At 41.4% G+C, this 19,567-nt stretch overlaps 1 protein-coding gene and 1 pseudogene across 1 annotated transcript; one reads left to right on the top strand and one right to left on the bottom strand.

The window, feature by feature from the left end:
• The first annotated feature begins 79 nt into the window (after positions 1–79).
• Positions 80–19,561, top strand: RETREG3 (reticulophagy regulator family member 3). Its single transcript, XM_006924590.3, has 9 exons — positions 80–401; positions 10,034–10,140; positions 12,901–12,931; positions 13,859–13,985; positions 14,629–14,713; positions 15,543–15,680; positions 16,697–16,779; positions 17,390–17,522; positions 17,947–19,561. Exons 1-9 carry the CDS (start codon positions 163–165, stop codon positions 18,402–18,404), a joined length of 1,401 nt encoding a protein of 466 aa, XP_006924652.1. The 5' UTR covers positions 80–162; the 3' UTR covers positions 18,405–19,561.
• Positions 10,456–10,571, bottom strand: LOC112473349 (annotated as a pseudogene).
• Positions 19,562–19,567: the final 6 nt, after the last annotated feature.

Raw genomic sequence — 19,567 nt, forward strand, 5'->3', positions numbered from 1 at the left:
TTTGACGCAATGTTCTCTCTTCTGGGTGGACGCGAGCTAGAGCCCTTGCGCAGGCGCAGTGCGGAGGGAAGCAGGCTTCCCCCGCCGAATCGTGCATCTGCGCAGTTGGTGTTATTGTGACTGTCGGGCTGTGGCCCCGGATGCGGTGGCTGGCGGGGGGAGATGGCTGAGGCTGAGGGGGTGGCTGCGGCCCCAGGCCCAGCTTCGGGGCCGACTTTCAGGGGCCGGGGCGCTATGTCAGGCTCCTTGGAGCGGGACCAGCAGGTTGAGGCGGCGCAGCAGGCCCTCGTGGAGGTGCTGGGGCCTTACGAGCCTCTGTTGAGCCGGGTGCAGGCAACCCTGGTGTGGGAGCGGCCAGCCAGGAGCGCCCTGTGGTGTCTGGGGCTGAACGCGGCTTTCTGGTGAGAAACTGGACCCTCGGAAACCCTCCAGGGCGCACATTCATCAGGTTTCTCTAGGGCTGTACCCCTCACCTCCCATGTTCTTCGTTGCACTGGCTCCTTCTGTACCTGCCTTAATTTTGCCTCGTTTCCTTCCACTCCGTCCCGCCTGCAGGCTTTTGCATCGCAGTTCTCCGCAGGGCCTTCAGTTGTCTTCTCTACTTTACCTGCCCGCACCCTCGCACCGCACATCCGGCAGGAGTGTATGGTTACGTCTTGAGCCGCTTGCTTTTAGCTAGGGAAAGCAGTGTCTCCCTTTAGAGCCATCATCTCCCTTATCTTTTCTGCTCAAATGTGGTTCGAGGACTGTCTCCAAAGGTTTTATCAGTTATTATTGGGGTAGATGCGTGAGGCGTGAGGTCTTGAAAAGACCTAGGTGTGATAAGAAAACAAGCCCGAGCGATCTGCATTAGAATTAGCATGTTAGATATCCTTTTGCCCACTTAGGGAAGTTGGTGAAGTCTGAGCGTGAGAGCCTCCAAAACTGCAACTTGAGAGAAAGTTATAAGCTTTTAAAGAACGATTATGAAGTAGAGATCGTGAGATTTCACCGGTTTGAAAGTCACTTAGGATTCCAACTCTTCCCTGTCGCAAGGATTTGGAGAGGCATCCTTAGCCATGGTTTATAGACAAGGAAATTGAGGACGTCTAATAGTCTATGTGAGTTTTCCTGAGCTGGAAAAGTGGGACTGTAAATACACTTTAAGAATCTGTATGTGTCGTGCTCTCAGACACATGGAACTGCTGCTTCTCTCAGTTATCATCACCTGAAGTGGACTGAGGTCTTCACAGGATCTGCCAAGCAGATCGAGGGCAATGTTATTGATCAAATTCCCAGGGGACTGAAGTTTAGGTGGCTTCTACAGCTTAATGAAATAACACTTCTAGATAAGCCTGAAACAGAACAAGGTATGTGCTTTCGAAATTTTTTGGTTTTGCTAAAACTAGCTTTCCTTTTAAAGTTCTTGGTTTTAAAACGAAAATCGTTATTATCCTTTCTCTGAAAGAAAATTTTCTCTCAGTTGGAGCATAAACAATTCCAAGGGGAAGACACAATGTTCAGCTATTAAGTTAATCCTCTCAGTTTGAAGGAGACTCAGGTTAAAGTCTCAGCAGCCTGCCTTTTGTTACTTCCAGAGCCTTTAACAAACTTCATAAACTTTCCCCCCCAGCATTCTTCTTTTTGCGGTAGTGCTTCTTTGATCCCCAGTAACCTACTTCTCTCTTGTTGCTCTCTGTCAGAAACCCTTGACTGTAGCACTTCATTCAGGAGTGTTTACCAAAATAACCTTTCTTCCCTTCCTTCTACCTCCCCATCCCAACCCCTAACCCCAAACTATCCAGTCAAAACTTTCCATTTGTTACAATTGTACTCCGAGAAAAAAGTTGGTCCTCAATAAACCAGTTTGTATCAAAGTGTGACTGGCTGATATATAAAAACTTTTGTCAAAATTTAAATGAATCCTGATAAACCAAAGATTTATTAATGTAAATGGATCACTAGCATGTTTGTTATTTTTGCGGAGGGGACTTTCCACATGCCCCTTGCCTAGAAGTTTTTTTTGAAGTAGAATGCCAGTGGAGTTCTCTCGAGCTGCTCTGAGACACATCTTTAAATGTTACAGTGTTAGACTTAATTTGCTGGCCTTCAACTGTTGTTTACTTAAGTTTATTAATATGTTATGTTTAGAATCTCATTCAGATCTCCTTTTCTTACTCTTGGTCTCTTCAAGCATTATTGCGATGGGTCTTTATCTCTGGCATTTCCTGGTAGCTTGTCTGCTGTGTATCCAGAACACAGTTACTCTCGTTAAATTCCCGTCACACTCTGTACTTGGGGAAGAGAGAGAGCAAAATGAGGGTGTGACTCTTGGGACTTAAAGAGGAGTTAGGTATGCCAGTTATGGAGAGGACTCACTTATACCTGTGAAGGGTACAGAATGACTGATAGTCCAAAGGCTGAGGTAGTTTGGCATTGGAATTCACAGGATTGTTTTAGGAAATGTGCTTTCTTAGAAGGTAGTTTGAGGTTCAGAATGAAAGACTTCACTTCACATTCCAGTAGCATCATATTGAATATGGACATTTTAAGTGTTTAGGAAATGAAGGAGGATCATTGGCTCAGGTCAGAGAGAAATCAGATCTGAAATATTTTTCTTTCATTATACATTTTGAATTAGTGAGAAATCATTAACTCTGAGGTTTTTTTTAATATATTTTGAGGTATTAGAAGATTGGACAAGAGTACCAAAAAGCAGAATTTAGGTAGCTTTTAACTTTCAGTGTTTTATATTCTCAGTGAAAGTTTTTCTGTACCTGTGAATGTGCCCTCTTACAGCTTAATAATAATTTTAAAAAAGCATAAAAGATAGAGATAGACGTAGATGCCTTGCTGCTATAGGATTTCAAGGCTTGCTCCTTTTTTTCCCCCCTAGGTTCTAGAGGAATTATGGTTATCATATCGGAGATCTTCCAGCTTATATTGCTTCTGGTTACTGGTAACATTATTATTTCTAGGATAATAACAGACATGTCAGGTCTTCCTTTCCAATTGCTTGTTTTTTCATTAACCTCAACACCACCTATAGATGAGTTATTTGGGGAAGACTATCTGAGTCAGCAAAAGCGCATCCTGACAGGATCAGAAAAGAACATGTTCAAATAATTTTTTAGTTTGACTCAGACCTAGGAGATAAGGGGAGGACAAAGGAGTCCTGGAAATGTGCGTGAACTCCAGGCACCTCCTTCTGTGAGGAGCACATGGTTCAAGGAAAGCTAGATGGCTGTTGAGCTCCTTTCCAGTTTTTAACACTATATGATTCTAGGTGGTCTTTAAATTATAGATACTCATTTAGAGAAATCCATAAGCTGATTCTTGTTGAGATCTCTGTTGAGATCTGCTTTTACAGTCACTAGTCTGTGTTAACCATACCATATTCTAGGGGATATTATGCAATCTGTTGTTTTCCTAATTGAAACAAGGTGTGTCCTCTGTCCCGCCCCCCAAAAAACTCCTCGAATAAAAAAATGACCCAAGACGTGATTAAAGGTATATAGCAATTCTGATTTAAAAGGTTAGAATTTGAGTAAAAAACAATAGGAACAGAAAATGGAAGGAAGAGCCCGTTTAAGTAGAGACATTTGTTCTGTGAAAAAAAATATATATACATAAAATTTCAGATGAAATCTATTGAGCAGATGTTTTTGATGATATTTGGAGGGGTCTTATTGCTTTTTGTATCCAAGAAAACTCCCAAGGATACCTTGGCTTCCCCCGCCGCCCCTCTCTTTTGCCATCAGTTTTTATCTGTCCTAATTATAAGGTTGGGTGCTTTCTGTCCATTAACATAAGGCAGGTCACAGCAGCCAGTTGGTTTCATTTCTGGTTTTGTGCCTTAACTAACTACATGACATAGGTTGGGTTAATTTTTTTCATTCTAATTTACCAGTGCCTGGCTCATTAACCAGACAGCAAGTGCTGTACAATAATGGGCTTTCTGTCCCTATAGGATGGGATGCTTTGTTCTGAAGTGCCACTGAGACAAGCTTACTCTGTAATAGCAGAGGAACCAAGAAATAGTATTTTCTTTGATTGAAAATAGACATGTAGTCTTTATTTTGTTTATTATGATTGTAGCATAAACTTTATAGCAAACTCTGATTTACCTGTACCAATAATGAGGATCCATGGTATAGTTAACCTCAAAAATTTGATTAGTTTTGGAATTTCTCATGATTTTCTAGACACCAGATTGTTTTTCCAAAGAATATTTAGACTAATACATAATTGGATTTTAGTCCCTAATGAAGGGGATGGACAATTTATGAAAGGACATAAATAATAATAAATCGATGGATATATAAAATTTTACTCTCTTTAGTAATAAAAAATTCTAATATAAATGGCAGTGAGTTACTTATTTCTGTTTATTAGTTTTTTTTTAAATGATAATATTTCTGGGAAAAATATGGAAAAACTGGTGTATGGTTGATAGGAACTTGAATTTGACAGCCTTTCTGGAAAGTACTTTGGCAACATGTGTGTGTGTATATATGTGTGTGTGTGTGTATACATATATATTATACTTATATATATTATACATACATATATATATATATTTTTTTACACCTGCAGCACCTGGTCTTCCTAGTTGGTCTCCCACCCAAGTACTAACCAGGCCCAACCCTGCTTAGCTTCCGAGATCAGACAGGATCGAGCTTGTTCAGGGCAACATATATTAAGATACTTAAGAATGTAATACCTTCTCAGGTGCTGGGTAAAATGGAAGGTGATTGCTAATGGGTATGGGTTTCTTTTGGGGGTGATGAAAATGTTTTAAATTAGATAATGGTGATAGTTGCACAACTCTGAATATACTAAAAACCATCGAATTAGACAATTTAAACTGGTAAAATCTTAAAGGTATGCAAACTATATCTCAATAACACTGCTAAAATGTTCATGCCTTTTGACCTAGTAATCCCACTCAAAGTAGTTAATCATAAGACAAAGATTTATGCTCAGTGATACATAGCTTTATTACATCAGAAATTGGAAACATCTTAGTTCAACCTTAGGGAAAGGTTGAAAAGACTAATTGTATATATGCATGATGCAATTATTTGTAAAGTTTTTAATGCTTTTCTGGTGATATAGGAAAGCATATCTTTGTATTGTTAAATGAAGAAGGAGGTTTTAAACCAGATACGCCTTAGACTTCCATGGAGTTTTTCTATGTGAATATTTTCTTTTAATGAAGATAGTAACCTCTGTTCACATTTTGGGGTATATATGTGGATAATGGGTCATTTTAAAAACTTTTTTATGGAAAATTTGAAACAGATATATAAGTAGGCAGAATAATATCATGTATCACCATATACCCAGCTTTAAACATTTTTCATGGCCAATTTTGTGTCTTCTATACCCCAATTCTTTTCAATCTTCTTTTTTATTGAAGCAAATTCTAGATTTCATATCATTTAATCTGTGTTTCAGTATGCGTCCATGAAAAATAAAGACTTAAAAAAAATACTACTAAAAAATTAATTTCAGTCAGTGTTCAAATTTCCAGTTTTCATAAGTCATAAATGTCGTTTTTTTAAAAACAATTTGTTTGGGTTAGGATCCGAATGAAGTCCACACATTGTGACTGTCTTTTTTTTTTTTAACATCTCTTTTACTCTGTTGGTTCCCTTTCATTTTTTTTCCTCTGCAGTTTGTCCTATAAAGTGTCCTGCAGATTGGATTTTGCTGCTTGCATCCCCATCCGTGGCTTAACATGTTCCTATGCTCTGTATTTCCTGTAAATTGGTAGTTGGATCTAGAGGCTTGATCCGATTCAGGTTTCAAAAAATTTTTTTTGCAAGATTTTCATATATGTACTAATTTTATTTTTTATTTTCTTTAATTATTACTTATATTTTCCAAACTGTCTTCAATTAACATGCTTTCCTTTAGGAAAAAGAAAAACGAATATCATTAAGGAAAAACTGATTGTGAGCCCACAATGGGTAGAAGGAGTAATGGCCTATGGGCAATCCCCAAATTGAATAATTCACATGTGAATATCTGGAATTGACTACATTTGACTACAGTTGTTTTTGCTAAGTTGAGAAGTTCTCATGCTAATTATAGTTGTTGAAAAATGTTTTGCATGTTGTCTTATCAAACTCGTACACTGTTATAGCTGCAAGTGAATTTTTTGGCCTGCATGAATAGACATTGCAGGACTAAACTAATCCAGAGGAATCCTTCCTTATTTTTCTTCCATTTCTTAATCTATACCAGTCTCAAAAGTATTTTAACTTCAACTATGTCTTGTCCTTGCATATAGTTGCAGAGTATTTTTTTACAGGTGGGCTTTCAGGTTACTTCCATAAAATATCGAGATTATGAGACCCTCGGTATATCCAAAACACACTTATCTGTAATAGATATTCCCTTTTTGTTCAGGAATTTAGTGTTGAGGGCTGGTACACCGGAAAAGAGCACACACGTATCTATATTTTTTTATATTTGATAGATTCCTCAGGGAACATTGATATTAATTGTCTAGTTACTTTGGAGGGGTCAACTCTAATGATTTGAGGTGATCTTTCCATTAATTAAGTTATAGCTCTATGGAAGAAATTATTTTCCCAAGAAATGTTATTTTATACCACAGAAAAACTCTTCTGAAGTTTCTGCATTGGCTCGTTCAGGAAAAGGATACATCTAGTTCTAAAATTGACTTATGGACCAGAATTAATCTTTTTCAAGAAGATCTTAGCCTTCATGACCCAGAAAATACATCCTTTGTAAAATTCTTTACTGATTCACCATCATCTGCAGGATAAAATCCAGTACTCTTGTCATAAAATGCCTTTCACAACCTGCCTCCCAGTACTATGTTTTAGTTCTATCAAACTACCTGTCATCTTAAATATGTCATGCCAGCTGGCTCTTCTCCCCATCGGAATGTCCTCCTCCTTCCCTACATCCTTTTGCTGTGTTACCATTTGGCTTTCAAATCTCAGCTTAGATGTCCTTTTCTTTATCATCACCGTGTCATGTTACATTGCAAACATACACAGACACGTAAATACAATTGAGAGTAAGGTCCATGTCTTATTTATTTCTGTAACGGGATTGCTTATAAGGCCTGGGCATATAACAGGCATTCACATGTTTGCGGAATTGAGTTGAAGCAAAAGGGTGGTGAAACAGGCTACTAAAATGTCCAGGTCTTGGAGAAACAGTGTTTTTATTGACATCATCTTTGGAAAACTGACCTTTTTTAGGAGAGCTTAATACCTTCCCTACCCTAGTTTATGTTTGTGTTAGTAATCATGAAAGTGGAGATTGTAGACAGTCTGGATGGCCTCCCCAGAGAACCCTATCAAGTACTCTGGAGAGAGTAGCAGTCATGCCACATCCTGCTTTTGAGACATGGAGGTAATAACACAGAAGAGCAAGAAGCTCTAGAGCCCTTATCCTCGGCCTTGTTGAATTTGCTTATTTGTTGGGTCGATGAACTAGCTTTGAAGAGAAGATTAATGGCCTGGAGCAGCTCTAGAGGCTCTGGATTCCTATTGAGCAGCTCTCATTCTTTAATCACGTATATAATTACAATATCCTTTAAGTGGTGGGGCGGAAAAATTGGAATAGGGTTGTCATTGGTGACTGGATTTCTAAGGTCTTGTTTCCATCCATCCCTCATTGTTTAGTTTTTGAAAGTATAGTTTTTGAAAGTATAGAACATAGATTCATGTTTATTGAAAACAAAGTACAAAAATGTCTAGAGACAAAAATTAAAGTTCCTCTGCCAGTCCCTCCATGTGTATTCATGTATACACATAGACAAAACTTTTAAAAGACATGATAAAGATTATACTCGGTATTGTTCTGTGATTATGTCCAGTCATTAGGTCATATTGAGTTGAGAAGAGGTCATTTATAACCAGCCCTTGATTGTCTTTACCCTTGTTTGATCAGTTACTGTGATCATTGCTAATAACACTTCTCACTGTAAAATTGAATAGAACTGTGTGTTAGGCATGTATTAGGTCAGGGGTCCCCAACCCCTGGGTGGCAGACTGGTACTGGTCTGTTGCCTGTTAGGAACTGGGCTGCACAGTAGGAGGTGAATGGTGGGTGAGCAAGCGAAGCTTCATCATTTGCAGCCACTCTCCAGCGCTAGCATCACCACCTCAGCTCCACCTCAGATCATCAGGCATTAGATTCTCATAGGAGCACTAGTCTCTGGTGCCAAAAAGGTTGGGAACCACTGTATTCGTTGCCTTGTATGTTCTTTTTTTTAGCGGGATCAAGTATGATATTTTTCTAGGTGATTAAGTATGTTGTTTTTAATACCTACAGTCCTATAAGATTTATTGTTAACATCACATATAAATGAGGAAACTGAGGCTTAAAGAGGTCAAGCTAATTTATTCAAGGTCAAATGACTAAGAGTGGTTGTTCAGAGAATCAAACTCAAGCCAGTCTAACTTGATAAGCCATGCCTAAATGCTGAACCACCTCTCTGGTGATGCATTCTGCTTCCCTCTAGATCTTAGAACAGTGTTTCTTACACCTGTCTGTGGTGAGGACTAGTGTTGTTGTTTTCCTGAATCTGTTATAAATCGATGCTTTTATAAAATACACAATAATGAGTTATTAGAAAAATTAAGTTTTAAAAGGCTCAGACAATCCAAGCCCAAATGTATTCTTAGATTCAGAATGACTTGGTCACATTGCTATACAAATTTCAAAATGCTTGTTTTCAATTTCTGTGCTAACTTCCTCAGACATATTTCACCTCACAAGTGGAATAAGATTGTGGACTAGTTCCAGACTCTAGACATTCTATAAGGCTCTGCCTTAGAGGCTTTAGGGTGGCATAATAGAAAGACTCAGAAGAACTAGCTTTTGTTTTAAATATCGTGAAAGATTTTAAATAAATACAGACGGGGAGAGAATAGTACAAATAAAGAATCCCATGTACTATCATCTCCCAGCTTTAGCACTTAACCAACTCATGGTCAATCTTGTTTCATTTTCTTTCATACCCTTTCTCTTGCCAACTGTATTATTTTGGCACATCCCAGAGATCATATTATTTCATTCATAAATATTTTAGTATGTATCTCTAATAGATGGGGACTTGACAACCATAACTTCCATAACATTATAGCACTTAAGAAATTAACAATAATTCTTTAATATTTTCAGATGTGCTGTTGGTGTTGAGATTTCTCAGATTGTTTGTAAATATCTATTTATGGTTGATTCCTTCAAATAAGAACTAGCTTTTCCTTCCTTCTGTTAATGTGATACGTTACATTTATTGATTTTTGTATGTTGAACCACCCTTGCATTCCTGGAATCAATCGCAGGAATTGATCATGGTGTATAATCCTTTTAGTGTGCTGCTGAATTTAGTTTGCCAGTATTTTATTGAATATTTTGCATCTGTACTCATAAGGGATGTTGGTCTATAGTTTTCTTGTAGTGTCTTTGTCTGGCTTTGGTTTCATAAAATGGGTCATGCTGGTTTCATAAAATGAATCAAGAAGTGTTCCCTCTTCAATTTTTGGGAAGTGTTTAAGAAGGATTGGTGTTAATTCTGGAGAACTGGCTTTTAACTGTAGCTTCAATGCTTACTTTCTGTGTGACCTTGAGAAGTCATTTTACTTTTTTGGGCCTCAGTTCCTTCCTTTGTGAAAAGATAGCCAATTGAATTAAATGCTCTTTAATGCATCTCTATCCGTTTGTTGCCCCTACACTCGGGTCTAATTTGGTAGAAAGGTGTTGCTTTCACCATAACAACTTATTATCAAGAATGAATTTCTTTCTGAAGTTAATAGAATCACAGCCTTAAAAGCTGAGAGTGGCTTTCATATGTTATTTGGTTTAGTTCTCTGCCTTTATGGAAGCAAGTTATTATCTCTGCCCCATAGGTAAAATAGCAGAAGTTCAGAAAGTTTGAGTGATTTTTTTCCCCAAAGTATATGACTAGTACTTAAGTACATAGACTGTAGTGCACATATGGTCTTTTCAGAAATAAGCCTAATAGCATAATGATCTATCTTCTGTTTTTCCTTCTTTCTAGGTTCTTTGCGCTGACATCCCTTCGTCTCGTGTTTTTACTTGCATTCAGCTCAATGATCATAGTGTGTATAGATCAATGGAAGAACAAAATCTGGCCTGAAATAAAAGGTGAGTTTGGTAGCATTTAGAACACGGTGAACTGGAAATGGTCTTTCCTCTCATTTTTACCTTTAGTTGTGGGGGTTTATGAGGAAATATGTGGAACTGAGAATGTCTTTTGATGTCCGAATTATTTGCTTTAGGAGACGCTTAGAAGGGCTACTGTTCCATCTGTGTGTAGTTTCTTAGAAAAGAAGAAACCAAGTTCTGCCCATTTAAGCCCAGGAAATCTTTATCCACTATCTGAGATATTCTTGCCCTCATAATTGGCATAAGGAATAAGTAGTCTCAGTTTTTTTGTTTTTTTTTTTTAATTATTATTTATGCCTGCAGCACCTGGTCTTCCTAAGTGGTCTCCCATCCAAGTACTAACCAGGCCCGATCCTGCTTAGCTTCCGAGATCAGACATCGAGCTTGTTCAGGGTGGCATGGCTGTAGACCATGGACCGTGGCTCCACTGGGGCATGAACCCAGGAACTTCTGCGTGTAAAGCAGACGTGTTAACCACTGCACTATGGAACGTCCAAATAGCCCTCAATTTTTAAAAAAATAATTTACCTCATTGGATACTACCTCTTTACTAAGGCAGTATCCATATGCCTCTCAGGAATTTCTTTTAAATTGTTTAATTTGCGGATGTGGTTCCATAGTGTAGCAGTTAGTACATCTGCTTTACACGCAGAAGGCCCTGGGTTTGCGCCCCATTGGAGCCACAGTCCATGGTCCCTGGGTTTGTGCCCCATTGGAGCCACGGGCCATGCCACCTTGAACAAGCCCGATGTCTGATCTCAGAAGCTAAGCAGGGCCAGGCCTTGTTAGTACTTGGATGGGAGACCACCTAGGAAGACCAAGTGCTGTAGGCATAAATAATAATAAATAATTTTAAAAAATTGTTTAATTTGCAAAGCACTAAGCCAGGCATTATGACATATAAAGTACTCTAAGATATGGTTCCTCTTCTCAAAGATTATACATACATAAACATAAGAAAAGTTAAATGACTATTATGGAACAGTACCAGAGATGTCACAGTGCGATTTGTGATCAGTATGTTTGTCATGTTTTTTTGCCCTAGTTCAAGCCTTGACTGAAGCAAAATTTTTGGATAGGTAGAGAGAAAAGTGTGTTTCTAGAGGGACTAGTAATTTGATTAGTCTGAGGAACCAGAAGCTGCAAAGCATGTCCTGAGAACAGGGAATCAAACAGTTTCATGGGAGTGAAGAGGAAATAAAAGGAGGGCTAGGAAATAAAACAAAATATGTTGGGATTAGATTTTATAAGGCTTTAAAATTAGGCTTCGAAGTTTAGACTTTATCCTATAGGTAGTGGGCAGTCATTGAAGATTTTTTAAATTAGAGCTCTATGCTGAGATGATATTAAAGATTGATTTGATAGCATTTTACAGGACCACATGAAAGGAGAAAAGGGAGAAGGAAGGAAGCCTGACAAGAAACTGTGGCAGTATCTGTGTGAGATGTAGTCAGGGGGGTGTCTGTGGAGGGAAACAGTGGGTAGCTTGGAGAGCTGTGAAAGAGGAAGACACATCAAGACTGCTAAATAGGAAGTAGAAGAGTAAGGGATAAAAGCAGACTTTGGGATTTTAAAGCTAGGGGAGTAGAACTGCATTATAGTTCACAGATACAAGCAACGCCATACAGGGGAGTCGGTTCGAATGGGGAACAAGAGCGAGGGAAGTTGATGTAAGTTTTGGTCATGTTAATTTTGAAGTATTGGCAGGATATTCAGACCAGAGTTTACAGCTTTTAAATACATTCCCATCTTATTTTGCAGAGACTTCAAGGAATCATCTAGTTTATTCACCTGTCAAAAGACTACATCATTTATTGTAGTTAATGGGTCTCTTTTTAACCCATTGCCCATTTGCCCGGAGAATACGCGCCGGACACGCTAGCAGCTGTAGTGTTTCACCCTGAGATAACTCACGGATTACAGCCCTAACCTTACCCCCAAAGTTTGCCGTGAAATTATTCGCTTTTATTATTATTTTCACATCATTCTAGTATATTAATATTCTTTGGAAACAAATAACATCATTCTATTTAGGACAACTTTCTGTTTTTAGTAGCGGTATCTAATCCTAGAAAACGTTGCATTCCTATGCGTGATGTTAACATCATTCTTGAACAGTTGTTAACCGAAGATTTATTTGATGAATCTGATTTATGTATACATTTCTATTACATTAGGATTCGAGACAAGTTCTGTTTAGAAATAACTCCAAGAACAGTTTTTGTATTTTATTTTCACATTGAAAACCAGTCAGATTTGCTTCAGCCCCAAAGAGCGTGTTTATGTAAAATTAAATTAATACTGGCAGCAAGCTGCACTTTTTTTTTTTCCTCTAAACAGGAAATGGATTAAAGAGAATAGGCAGATTTCTAGGTTTGGAGTAGTTATTACATGTCTCGTTGACCTGGTGCACCTCCATGGGTATGAGCAACTCAGATACACTTGGGTGAGATAGATCATTTTTCATGTGCACCTGGGCCCTGGGCTGTAGTACTTAGAAGGGGCCCTAATGCTGCACTTGGATCCTCTCCCCTCCCCACCCCACCCTGCTGGAGAACTGAGCAGGCATCAGTCATCATTCCCTTGTCTGCAGTTCCCTAACTCTGACAGGATAACATAGAGTCTCCTTTTTATTTCTTTTCCCCAAACCTATTACAACTTGAGCTGTCAGACCAACAGCCTAACACTTTCATGTTTAGTTTTCCCTAACTAATGCTGGTGTTTGTTTTAATATTGTAGCGCCAAGACCCGACGCATTAGACAATGAGAGGTATGGAACACTAATTAAATCCCTTTTTTGTTGCTCTGATTGATTCTCTTGTAATATTCTAATTATATGTTGTTAACCCCATGTTTTGGACAAAGTGTAAGCTGAGAACCTAGTCCATTCCAGATAATCATTTTAACAAATCATAAAGTTCAAGCAACAACGTGTTGAGATGGCTAGTGTCCTCTGATATTTACAAGATAAATTTCTGAAAAAGAAGCATAGCTGAGCCCCATAACTTGATATGCCAAGGAATTAGCTGCATTTCCAGCCCTAGTGTGAAAACCTAGAGGCAACTTACTTCATTTGTCTCCTGGCTTTTATACCAGGTCATTTAGTGTTTTCTGTGACCTCTGGCTATTTAAAGTTCCCTGGTCAGAAAACACATAGGTTCCTGGCATCAGCAAGCCAAAGATTTCTCTTGTGTCTTATAGCTCCTGATTTCATTTCGCAGTTCACTCATCCTGTGTGTGTGATGCAAGGAATTTTCTCTGCTGTGGTTTATTTTGGTTTTGCTTTATTTTCTTTCTGAGGGGGCACATCCACCATTGCCTCCCCCTCAGCAGCAGTGGTGTCAGACTGTGCTTTACTTTTATCTCTGGATTGCAATCACAGTGAATTGCAATGGTTTGAGTGCAGGGATGATGTTTCTAAGCACAAAGGGCCTTGGAGCTGATGGCAGGCTTACACATGTGGATTGGGCTGCTTGCTCATAGGGTGGAGTTGTCGGAACAAGTTTGCCCTCGTAGTCCCTAAATTCAAGTTTCAACCTGGTGAGTCAAGAAGAGAGTCATGCTTCATCTCCGAAGCACCTAGGACTAGCCACTCCTCAGCCCCTGTTTAAACCTGGAAGCTTTGGCTGCCTCTACAGCAAGATGGGGGGAATCCTCAACACCTTCCTTTCACAGCTCCCCCTTCTTTCTCCCATAGCTGGGGCTTTGTGCACCCTCGGTTGCTCAGCGTGCCCGAGCTCTGTCATCATGTAGCTGAAGTCTGGGTTAGTGGGACCATTTTCATAAGGAATCTTTTGCTTTTCAAAAAGCAAAACCCAGGCAAGGTAAGACTGCCCTTTTTCACTTTCACTTCTGGCTTCTCAGTTAAGTTCATGCTAAACTGGAACAGCCCTTTTACCTCGTATCTTCATTCAAGAAAGAAAAGACCATGATCTTTGTAGAGACAAAGGGAAGTTGTAGGGAAGAGCTTCTGACCTAGGACTAAGGCAAGAGCTTGATGACTCTTTCTTTGGGTGCTTGCCATTTAGATTAGGCCATCTTCCTGCCCCAAAATGAGAAAGAAAGCTTGCTTGTGTGCATTCTGTGTCATTTTAAACATGCAATAGTTTGTTGGGGTATTTTATTTTATTTTATTTTTACTTTGACTTAAAAAACTCACTGCCAACACTAGCTTTCAGAGAGAATTTTTGGCTAAATCCTATTCAAACCAGTTTTCCAGCGTGAAAAGTGCAACCCTATGGGGTTAGTCACATAAAAGGAGTTTGAATAGAAGTGGACATCTTCCTTTCCTCCCAAACAGAATCACCATTGGATGTAATGGTGGCTAGGTACATCTTTCATTCTCACATGCCCATGCTTTAGTCAAAAGTCATAAAGAATTCAGTCACATCTTCACCTTTCCTCCTGTCCCCACCCCCGCCCCCTGCCGTGTAGCAGAAATTTAACACTGTTTCTTGACTCCCTCAGTTCTGCTTGCTGAGCTGTGGGATACTGACCTTTTTGGCTGTCTTGGGCCGCTACGTCCCTGGGCTCCTGCTGTCCTACTTAATGCGTAAGTATGGCTATATCTCCCTTGTGATATTACCCTACTCATAGCTTTTCCAGCCACAGGTAACTGTGGGTCTAGGGAGAGGACTTTTATATTTTGTTTCTCTAGGAAATTACCTTTTTATATATTTTCATGACCTCTTTAGTGTCATGAAAATATCTTTTTTCTTATCTGCAGCAGGCTCCCCACATATAAAGTCCTTTTCTTACCAAGTCATCTTTAGAAATTGACATGGGTCCAGTAACATACACTGTATTACCAATGTAAAGGACTGTCTGTCCCTATTTAAGGAGGGAATTTTTAGAGTATGTATTATGTAACAGCAGAACATAACTTTTCGGGGATCCTCTACTGGGTTCCGTTTACCCCGGAGTACTTTTTCCACCCTGGAGCACAGTTTTATAAATTTAGTTACTTTCTTTTGGCATGAACTCTGCTAACTTAAGGCTGAAAGAACTAAGCAATTATGGCTGTGGCCATTATGTATCAGAAACTCACATGACTTATTGTGTAGTTTCTGAGGCATTGTTACCATTCGGCCTTGTTTATGACTCAAGACACCCATGTGTAAGTGACCACGCTGCCTGGTTCTGCCCTCCATATATCAGCAGCATATTCTGTTGTGCACACCCTGTAGGTGGCTGCAGAAGTCTCTGCCCTTCCAAACCCCATCATGGAGTATGGGTGATTAGTGAAGGTGACCAGCAGAATTAAGCTGAACTGTTCCCCACTTAAGTGTCCAAGCCCTCAGGACACAATACCAGGGGACAGGTAGGACCGTTTTGCGCAGCCCCTTCTCTATTTTGCCACTGTTTCTCGCTCCTCCTCTCAGTTGTCACTGTCATGATGTGGCCCCTCGCTGTGTACCACCGACTGTGGGATCGAGCCTACGTACGGCTGAAGCCAGCTCTGCAGCGGCTGGACTTCAGTGTCCGTGGCTACATGATGTCCAAGCAGAGAGAGAGACAATGTAAGTGTCAAGGGGAGGCTTCCTTCCACTTGGGCAATTTGAAGAAGAGAAGGAAAAGCCTGTAGGTCTGACATAATGGGTAGGGGTGGTAAATAAAGGTGATATTCTCTTTGAGGGAAATCTGTGTAGGCTTACCAGTTTCTCCACTTGGAATTCTAGACACTCCCATTTTAAATCCAAGGAAAGCTCTCCCAAGTCGGATAAAAGACAGTGAAGATATTTCTAGTGTTTGCTGCTTTTTATGAAGCACTTTCTGTGTGTCCAAGCACTGTACTAACTGCTCTCCATACATTTTATTTTACCTTTATAACAACTTTGAGAAGAGGGTGGTATTTTGTTGCTTTTTCAGTTGAGGAAATTGAAGCTCACAGTTAGTAAATGGCAGATTAGGTCTTCTAAACCCTAAGCTGGGCCTCTTTTCACTACTGAGAGCTGCCTTACAAAGGTGATTCAGATTTGCTGCCTCAGAAGCCAAAGTGTGCTAGCTCGAGATCCTCCAGCACAGGAATGACAGTCATGCATACTTTTTCCTCTCTTCTGTGGTCTGACCAGGTTGGGCATTTCCTTAAGCCCTGGCCTTCAAAGAGCTCTGCATGTGGTCACCAAGTCCCCTCTGGCAGCCAGGTGAATAGTATCAGCCCTCAAAAGCCTGATTAAACTAAGGCAGGTGTCTCCCTTTGCCCTCTCTATAATAATGTTCACTTTCCTGCTTGACTTTGGTCTGCCCCTCACTGATCCTGAGAGCTGTTGACAAGCCTGGTATTTATTTGATCGCCTGACCAGAAAAAAGGGAGTGATCACAAAGGGTGCTGGTGGAAGGAGAGCTGTTGGAATAGAGATCTTCCTTTCCTGTTACAAGCTTACCTTGCCACTTAGGCTCAGCAACCCACCCTATGGCATTGTTAGGCTGGCTTAGGGCCATATTCAGAGAGCTTGGTTCTCTTATGTTCTCATTTTATGCCTTTAAAGTCCAAAACGGGTGGGGGAAAGTGACAAGGCCTGCTCTTTCCACATAGTGCGCCGCAGAGCTCTTCACCCAGAACGTGCCATGGACAACCAAAGTGACAGCGAGGAGGAGCTTGCTGCCTTCTGTCCTCAGGTATCTTGGTTATGGGATCTGCACCTCTGGCAAGTTTTTTTTTTTTTAGTTCCCTTTTACCATCTGGCACCTCACATTTAGGCAGTAAGCTCATTATGGTCTCAATGTCTGCCCCCGCTCCCTGTCCCCAGGACCTATGAGGAAAGAAGCTAGTATTATATGGGGACTTTGTACATAGATCTCAATTTGAGTGCGGTGACCAGCACACCCTCTCCCATGTCTCCTTTTAACCCCTACCATCATGGCAGAACTTCTGGAACTGATGTGATCATCTTTTAAACAGCCCAGCCCACCTTCGGTCGGGCAGTGAGTATGTCCTTCAGGCCACCCATGAAATGTTTTCTCTGGATCAATTATTTGCTTAAGAGTAAGTGGCTGGTTGACTACCAAGACTCCTTCCTGTGTTCAAGATTGATGAATAAGGTGTTTTCCTTGGGGGAACAGACTAAAAGAGATCAACATTTTGACCGAAGTCCCTATTCCCACCAGGTTACACTGTTGGCCTTAGGGCAGCCTTCAGGGCCTGCCAATTAGTAAATCTAACTGGGAAACTGCATCTGTTCTTAATGGCATCATCTCTTCAGGCTTGTCGGTCTTTTCTTTTCCTAAGCTGGATGATTCTGCCGTTGCCAGGGAATTGGCCATCACAGACTCTGAGCACTCGGATGCTGAGGTCTCCTGTACAGACAATGGCACATTCAATCTTTCAAGGGGCCAGACACCTCTAACAGAAGGCTCTGAAGGTGAGGAGAATCTTGGACCTGAGTTGATAATGGCTCTGACTCTTGTCTTTCAGCTTCCCTGGACAGAGGGGATAATACCCCTTCTCTCCTGTTTTCTAAATAGTGGATCAGGTGGCAGAGCAACCTTAGGGGCATGGCTGCAGCTAGACTGGCACAGCTGCTTTCCTTGGAATCCTCATTTTCTTAGTCGCCTCAGGTTGTAGGTTCACGGGGGGCATAGTGAAAGAAGAGACGGGGAGTTCTCTGGCCAGTAGAGAGCACAATAATCTGTAAGTGGTAGGTAAAAGCTGACCAGTGCCATGGGTCTGTTTCACTATTAGATATCCAGGGTGGAAAAATCTGGTTACGTGAGGCTGACTTATGGGGTTGGGGCACAGGAGGGCCAGGCAGTTGCCGTGTCTCAGACACCCTTGTATTCTCCCAGACCTAGATGGTCACAGTGATCCAGAGGAATCCTTTGCCAGAGACCTTCCAGACTTCCCTTCCATTAACGTGGATCCTGCTGGCCTGGATGATGAGGATGATACCAGCATTGGGATGCCCAGCTTAATGTACCGTTCCCCACCAGGGGCTCAGGAGCCCCAGGCTCCCCCTGCCAGCCAGGACGAGGCTGCACTGCCAGAGCTCCTGCTTGGTGCCCTGCCTGCGGGATCCAACCTCACCAGCAATCTTGCCAGCCTGGTCTCCCAGGGCATGATTCAGCTGGCCCTGTCAGGGGCCTCTCAGCCAGGCCCTTCCGGCCCACCTCCCCGGAGAGCAACAAGAGGCTTCCTCCGGGCCCCCAGTTCAGACCTGGACACTGATGCTGAGGGGGATGACTTTGAACTTCTGGACCAGTCGGAGCTGAATCAGCTGGACCCCGCCAGTTCCAGGAGCCACTGAGGCAGAGAATCCTTTTGGGGGGGTCACTGTGGTTTAGGTTTTTTTTTCCTCCTCATCCTACTTAAGGTGAAGGGGCAAGGGAAGAACCCAGGTCCCACTCCCTGAATTATATTTGTATGCCTGGTGGCCTGGCTGATGCTCAGAGGCCTGCTGAGAGAGGATACTCCCCTGCTACCAGCGAGACACCCATTTCTGAGCTCAGTCACTGAAGTGAGAGTGTGTTTCCCAAGGGAGGCTTCTCTCTATCGGAATGGTACTTCGGGGGAACAAAGTAGTCAGGGGTATTGGTTCCCCTTTGAGGGGGTGCTGCTGTTTGCTTCTAGGTATGGGTGCTTGGGGGCCCTCTGTGATAGAAGAGCCCTTTCTTCCTCCTTCATCACATCCCTAGAGCTCCAAGTCAGGCAGCAGCTGGAAGTTACACTGTCATCCTCCTTTTGCTAAGCCATGATTTGATTTGTCTTTTTCTAAGCAAACCTGTCCTTTGGTCTGCAGAGCAGGCCTGTTCCCTCTGCCCTAGCCCATCCTCATTTCTTGAGGCCTAACCTCCAGTACTCCAAAATATTGCTTGTGAAACTTTAAGAACTGTGAACATGATGTGGGGGTAGGCCTCTTCTACATTACCTTGGGCTATGGGGTCAGCTGGCTGGGAGGGTGAGTGCCTCTGTATCTCGTGGTCTCACTGAATCTTCTGGAGCTGCCTGGTAATCTTCGGTGCTGCTAACCCCTGGCTTCATTTGACCATCAGGCTAAGCAACGAGCAAAGCAATACCATACCATACCAATTTCCATGTTCCTGTTCCTTCCCCTGCTCCTCCTTTGGAGAAGCAATAATTCCATGGGGGATGTCAGAGTAGCACTTTACCAGTGGCTCAGTGGCATTCATCCCAGGAGCCACCAGCTCTTGCACCAGCTATTCTTACTCCCTGTTCAGCTCCTTTAATACTTTTATCTTGAACTGCTTCCCAACTTGGGAGGGCCTCTTTTAAGGATGAGCCCAGTTGGCAAGAATGTGTCTATAACAGGCAGAGACCCCTCTAAGGGGTATCTGTTAGACTGCCCCTAGTAAAATCATGAGACAAAAACTAAAAATGGTAATTGGTTCTAAATCTGTGCCAGCCTACAGCCTCTCTCTGCCTCCCCAATCAGAGCTCAAGCCAAACTCT

Source organism: Pteropus alecto, unplaced genomic scaffold, assembly GCF_000325575.1.
Source record: "Pteropus alecto unplaced genomic scaffold, ASM32557v1 scaffold98, whole genome shotgun sequence".
Lineage (NCBI taxonomy): Eukaryota > Metazoa > Chordata > Mammalia > Chiroptera > Pteropodidae > Pteropus > Pteropus alecto.

Coding starts and splice junctions, on each gene's coding strand:
- RETREG3 (XM_006924590.3), top strand. CDS start 163: ATGGCTGAGGCTGAGGGGGTGGCTGCGGCCCCAGGCCCAGCTTCGGGG. Junction 14,714..15,542: donor CCTGCTGTCCTACTTAATGC/GTAAGTATGGCT, acceptor TCCTCCTCTCAG/TTGTCACTGTCATGATGTGG. Junction 17,523..17,946: donor TCTAACAGAAGGCTCTGAAG/GTGAGGAGAATC, acceptor GTATTCTCCCAG/ACCTAGATGGTCACAGTGAT.